Source organism: Trichoplax adhaerens, genomic scaffold (genome assembly GCF_000150275.1).
Source record: "Trichoplax adhaerens TRIADscaffold_2 genomic scaffold, whole genome shotgun sequence".
In the NCBI taxonomy this organism is placed as follows: domain Eukaryota; kingdom Metazoa; phylum Placozoa; class Uniplacotomia; order Trichoplacea; family Trichoplacidae; genus Trichoplax; species Trichoplax adhaerens.
The window spans coordinates 3,367,762-3,375,081 of NW_002060944.1; the positions used below are offsets into that span (position 1 = coordinate 3,367,762).

The following is a 7,320-nucleotide window of genomic DNA, read 5'->3' on the forward strand; positions in this document are numbered from 1 at the left end:
TAAAAAGAAAATATATCCAGCAATACCCAGTTCACTTTGCTGTCGCTTTCTTTTTATTCGCCTCCGCTTATTAATTATTCCAAGTGTGATAGACTTTCCGAAAATGCCTTAAAATTAAGTATAGTATACTGTATCATAAGCTTGGTACTACTTTCCAGTTCAAATGTACTACTGCATGCATCGCTATCATCATCTACTTGTAGAGTAGAAGTAAAAGTATGTTGTACCTGGGAAATCGTGCCATCGCTTTTCTTTCATTCGCCTCAACTGGTTATCCTAACTAAGATACACTATGCGAAAATAGCCTAAGCTACGTCTATAGCAAGGTTGGTATCTTACAAGTCAATAAAATTGTACGCGTACAATCATGATCTGCTTGTGAAGTAAATAAAAGTAGCACCGGCAAGCATGGACTACGGAAGAGAGAATACTGTATCATTTTACTTTGTTCATGTTAGCTTGCCATCTCAACTACTGCATTGTATAGTAGTATACGGCATGGATCATACTCGTCGAGATCTCGGATAGTGTATCCCGGCAGCAGATTGGCATCGTAATTGACCTAATTAGCTAGGCATCCATTGCAACCTTGAAACTTTGTTTAAGCCCATTCCTTCCCTATCATCCACCTGTAGATTAAACTATAGAATATAATACCTATTTAGGCAAATCCTATGCACTCATATACTATTGCGGTGGCCGTATGGATTCTAAGGATAATCAATTGATTCTAATATAATACTGATGCAACACAAATTAATTGTACTTACTGTAGACAACGTATCAAGCCGTAGCAGTCATAATATTTATTCATTCAAAATGGATTTACACTTGGTATAGAAAGATCGACTCATTAATTAATCCTATTATTAGTACGCTGAATTATTTGTCAAGATTCTAAATTCGTCTATTCTTGCATACAGCAGTAAGTTCATTCGATCAGAATGGGCTAATTAAGGATCTCCCTGGTCTGGTGAATCTTTGATTGGCTATCAGTATGGTTATTACGCAATTTGTCTTGACTTTATTCATTTAATTTCATATTTACTGATCTACCAGCCAGTAATTCAATTAATTTCATTATTATCAATTCACCATTGATGATGAATGATGAATACATACAGTATATTAACAATGAGTCGTTGAGGCTCAAGTCATGAAGACGGTCATTAAATGCAATCTATTGACTAGGATAGTGGATAATAATGCTGTAGTTTGGATGATGCTATAAATGAATAACTTAATACGATTGGAATTATACAAGGTGATGATCGACTTTCGACCAGATTTGTGTGTCCAAGTTATAGCACCTACACCAAGCTCGACCGCCATTAAAATACAGTACAATAGTCACTTTGTATGCGTGCCACTGTCATACTGTTACAGATGCCAATCGGGCTGACGTCAGTTTTCCATGGAAGATCAATCTCGGCCTGGAGTAGTCTATTTTATGAGCGCCGATGTGGCTACTCTCGCTATATCTATTCTTTCATAATCGAGGTATTTTGTGTACAGCAATACCCAAAATGAGAGCTCTTGCTCCCTCTTCAGAGTTGCTATACTAAAGATGACTATTTTCTATTTTATATCGGAAAAGTAAAAATGATCACGCTCAGCGATGATGAAGATGTTCATATTGAACACTATACAGAACTGTATACTATAGTCTATACTGTACGTCAGAAAGGCGGGGAACCTGACTGAGTTTTGTATCAAACTCGACGGATAACTATTGTACGCTACAGTGGCTACACTGTCACTGTAACACGTACTCCATGGTGTCAATACACTGTATAGCTTCAGATGCACTAAAACACTGAACCGTGACGATACAATGAACTTACTGCCTTAGTGAATTTCTACTCTACTCTACTACACTGTGCGCAGTCAAAACAAGTTCAAGGTAGAACGAAAGAGAATATTGATCCAGTGAAACTGGTGGGGAAAAATTGTCGGCCGCCTTGTTCATTAATTAATTAATGGTAGACACAGTCAACGCCCGAAGGAAACAGTGAGTAAAAATCGAGGATATAGGTATCATTTTGCACCAGTAGAAGATACAGTGGTCGCAAATGGACTTGTATCCAATCCATTTCTCTCTTTGTAGAATTAATCATATATCACTCAGTGTGTAGTCTGTCAACAACGAGTTGGCGTAGCGATGACTATACTATACTCTACAGTATAGTGCAAAATGTCGGCAATCAAGGGACTTCCTTCTTTGTACCTAGAATTAAACTTCTCTTCTTATCCTTGATAGGTTCTATACGACCAACAATGGTATTTGAAACACTCGTTGCCAACTTGTTGAACAAGTACTTGGGCGAATTTGTGGTCAACTTAGACAAATCTCAACTCAATATAGGAATCTGGGGAGGTTAGATTGATTCTTCAAGTCTACCGTCAATCATCTATTGCTAGTCAACACCAAAATAGAAACTACTTCTGTAGAGACAGTAGTCACTCCCAAAATAGGCCAAAGTATTTCTTCTTTCCGTTATGGATCGCTATGGGGAAAATCATAGCTGTACAAGAGTGAAAAATTGTTAAAATGCAATAAGAATGTCGTCAGTCATCTCCATTGCAAGAATTTCCTCACTCTTATGAAAGCCACTATTGATAGAATTGTATCGTATCACAGACTGTATGAAAGACTTAATCCATATTGTAAAGTTGATTTGATTTGAGGATGGTAATGCCCTTATTGACAACTAAAGCAGATATTTATATTACTTATTGTATACCAGTTGATTAATGCAAGTAGTACGTTGCAAGGTTGATAATGATCTAGAACAGTAGCTCTTCTTAACATGTAAAATAGCAGCATGTGACTAAAATGGAAGAAATATCTTGTCAACAACTTGCTGTATATGGATAGATGTGGAGGTTTTCTTAAATACAAAATACTGTACAGTAGGTGTCAAAGGTAGTTGTAGTGTGCAGTATAGCTGTGCATCTATCGACGCCATGCATTCTGCATACAACTGTAGATTACTCTCTTGATGATGCAGCCCCAATTTTTTTTTTTGGACCCTTATAGAATATCTTAGGCGTTTTGTACAGGATTATTCTTAAAGTAGTAGCCATTGACAAGCTTTAGTACTAAATCGATCGGTATTACTTTCCTATGTTATTTCATACTATCATCATGGGCGCTAGTAAACGGTACAATTTCTTCACTGAATAAATTCACGAATGCTGGCTGTATTTACCAATAATTATAAATCGTGGCATAGGTGTACCATGTACATACAGTCTTGATGATTTTTCTTACTAGTTCTAAAGAATGCTTTACCCCAATGTATTGAATCCTACCGACGTAATTCTATTTGTAGTAATCTTAAATTAAAGATGCTCAAGCATTGATATCACTACAGCGGCCTAATAATACTCTACGCTAGTAGGCTTAACGTACGTTTTATAAGTGGATGAATTCAATTAAAAAGAGAATCCCCAATTAATACTCTTTAAGGCGTTATACGACGTATTCTCATAATATCACAATTTTGGGGCACACTTACTATCCCATCACGTCTGAACCATTTATTCCTGATTTACTATTTTCGTATTTCGTATTTCACTTTCAAAATAATTCAGCAAATATCAGTCATTACTGCACAAAATACTATTTCCTCTTACAATCACGTAATAGTGTGCTATGACCTAGATGGCTAAGGTAAATAACATATATATTAATTATTTGCAGGCGATGTGGAATTGGAAAACTTGCAATTACGCGATGGAGCGCTTGTAAGTAATTTGTTAGATGGCAAGCTTTAGTTACGTATTACTTCACAGCACACCAACACTATTGAAGTATGCATCATCTACTGTACGTTGATGCACTTTTACATGGTAAAAGCTATCCCAGCAGGAAATCTAAACAATACCATAAATAGTTTTGATTATCATAAAAAAGAAACAGAACAATAATGCTTTTAGTTGGTACGATGTACCAAAATCTTACGATTGACTACAGCATTAAACTATGTGATTTATATCAATTAAAATGATTATGGCTATTACGAAATACAGAATAACCGGATGCAACACAGTGATTAGCACTTCTAGCGGTCAGAAATAATAGAAACTGATCTTACTTTTACAGTCGTTTCCTAAAATAGAAAAATTAATTTAGATTGCATTCTAAATACTAAATTCATCATTAACTTCGATGCCAATCATGTTATAATCTTGTCATGCAACTTTATAACGGTGCTATATGAATTATCAACAATAAAACAATCACTGTATAGCCTGATTAGGCCTAAATTCTGTGTATAATAGACAGTGCGTGATATCCACTATGCTCTGCTACTTAGTTGATACTGATATATGGTGCCGATATACATACAGTATGTCAAATTTTTAATCTCTACTGTAACCGTACTTACGTACGCGTATATCTTATAATAAATAGGATAAATTCAATTTGCCTATTCGTGTTCACAAGGGATTCTTACGTAAGTTTTGATAGATTTAATTATACCTCTTTCAGTTCTATGATAGCGTAAATTTGAAGATTTCATCGCCTATGGTTATAAAATGATCTTTATTTTAGTTAACTGCATTCTCTACTAGTATAGTATTATACATATCGCTATAAGAAATGACCTACTTATTATTTATTTATAATGGTCATTAGCTAATGGATTCTAATTTTTACTAATCTAGCTGTGTATAGTCGTACTCGGGTTTACGTCTTGTATTCTTTACTAACATTATTAAGCAAAATCTCTCGTGATATTTACTTTATGGCTCTCACAGATAAGTTGGTACTGAAAGTACCGTGGAAGAATTTATATTCTCAGGCTGCAACGGCTACTATTGATGGTCTTTATATACTCGCTGGGCCAAGAACTGGTAATGAATACAGCAGTCTAGCTATTACGATATTTTCTTTGCTGTTCAAAATACCCAAATTTCTATATACAACACCCATTTTTTTATCAAGATAAATTCCTACATACTTTTTTTAGATTTTGCATATGATAGCGAGCAAGAACGAAAAAATAAGCGTAAAGAAAAGCTTGCTCAACTTGAAAACCTAGAAAAAAGTCAAACTTCTAGTGAGTATACAGTATGCTATTCAAATTACCTTCAATATTACCTAATTCAATTTATAACCACTCTACCTGCAATATTTGGCAAAAATTAAAGCAGAACTACTAGATAAGTCTATTGGCGATATATTTTCACTATTAGCTGTAATTATTGTGTCCTAACGTTAAACTTAATATATTCGTATAATGTTGAAGGTCTAATGTACTAATACATATTATTAAATTAAATTAAATATAGAATCTGATGATAAAGAGTCCTTTGCTGAGAAGTTGGGTACTTTAGTTGTCAAAAATTTACAGGTATGCTCTTCGTAAGCTAGCATGACGCAATTATTACCATTTAAGAAACTATACACTGAATTCTTATGCTTTACTATCGACACTTTTTATCGCAGATCTTTATTCGTTCTGTACACATAAGATATGAAGATAATGTAAGAAAATTTATTATTACTGGCCGTAAAATTAAAATTTTTATTTGTTTCCAAGATTAATGCGCACTTCATACGTTATTATATTATAGATTAGCGACGTAGATGTTCCACTTGCTTTTGGAATCACTTTGGAAAATCTCTCTGCTGAGGTAAATTTTAATAATAAGATATCAAACGATAGAACCATCATCGTCTATATTATATATTTTACCTCTATGATCTATGTTTTAAAACAGAATCTTATAATTACACCTATTTTATTATACTGTACGCACATAATAGACAACAAATGATAATTGGAACCCTGCTTTTATGAACGATGATAATCCATTCATATTCAAGGTAATTAAATCTCGGTATGGTGCGATGACACTGTATAACCCGGTGATCACCCAGATTAGATATCATTTGTATATGAAAGGCAGTCTATACAAATTTACTTACGTGATGAAGGACTAAAATTGCAATTGTGCTTGTTTACAGTTTGTTCGATTGGATAATCTAGACATTTATTGGGATTTACATGCAAAGTCTTTTCAATCACTGAATGAATCGTCTTTTCTGGTAAAGGCATACACTATTGTGATTTATTTTGATGTAGCACTCAAAGTTAGATTTGTATAATTCCTTAAATGTGCTGCTACATCAACATACGAGTATTAAATAATAATATATATATGCTTGTAACATCGTGTAATTACTTAGAGCGAGATGAAAAACCGAATAATGCCAACAGGAAGTCTAGCTAGCGAAATTCAATACAGTTCGTATTTTATTTTGTATTTTTTCTGAAAATATGGACAAGTTTTCTATCTCTTATTAAGAAGTGTTTTTTATAATTACATAAAGTCATCCACCCAATTAATGCTCACTTAAAGCTGAAGATCAATTCTAAACCAAAAAAGAATGAAACCGTACCCAAAGTATGTTTAATTTTACCGGTTGTTTTCATTACAACTTAAAATTTGTTATCATTGACACAAATATCAAAAATAATAAGTAGAAGAGTTTATCACATACCTATATGCATATTAATTAGTCAAAATAATCTTTTTCTAAACGTAGATAACAAATTTATTGCACTGCTATTCTGTGGTTGTGTCTCTTACTAAGATGCAGGTATGTTAACAGTATGAAAGTAATATTATAACAGCAAAGTATGCTAGATTAAATATTGGATGGCTCTTATTTAAATTAGTACGAAAGTATATTGAAATGGCTACAGCTACAAGAGCTTTTAATGCAAAAACGAAAATACACTAAATACCGCCCAAATTACCCACTACACCGCAACGCATCAAAATGGTAAAAAACATGGAAAACGTTATGTTTTATGCCTTGCTAAATAACATTTATACTTTAACTACGTTTATTACTGCCTTGTGTATATTATTTTCATGGGAGTACAGGTGGAAATTTGCTTACAATTGCATTACAAATGAAGATTTACAGATAAGTTCAACTTATTCATGGAACAGAATCTTCGAATATAGGTATGTATATATATATCAAAGCCCTAGTACATTTTAGAAAGCTGCTATTTCGTTTTTACACATCTTAAGTTTGATAACATTCTCAAGTCTATTCATATATAATATCTTATACACTCTGTAGGCAGGCCAGAAAAGCTTACGAAAGAAAATATTTGGCGTCGTTATCGCAGAAGAAACCTCCCGAGAGTTTAGTGAAAGAGTTAGAGGTAAAATTCATGACACCTCCAAGATACCAATAAGATATACTCATATGGTAGACTTCGTTGAGTATGATGGCTTAATTCTAAGTCAATAACTATAAACTAATAATAACAGGAATTAGAGGATATC

General features: G+C 33.6%; 1 protein-coding gene across 1 annotated transcript; it reads left to right on the plus strand.

Annotated features, from left to right (window-relative positions):
• Positions 1-2,277: 2,277 nt before the first annotated feature.
• TRIADDRAFT_21612 (uncharacterized protein) lies at positions 2,278-4,958 on the plus strand (the record flags this gene model as incomplete). Its single annotated transcript, XM_002109309.1, has 4 exons — positions 2,278-2,377; positions 3,707-3,750; positions 4,421-4,463; positions 4,768-4,958. The coding sequence occupies 4 exons, from the start codon at positions 2,278-2,280 to the stop codon at positions 4,956-4,958; spliced, it is 378 nt and encodes a 125-aa protein (XP_002109345.1).
• Positions 4,959-7,320: the final 2,362 nt, after the last annotated feature.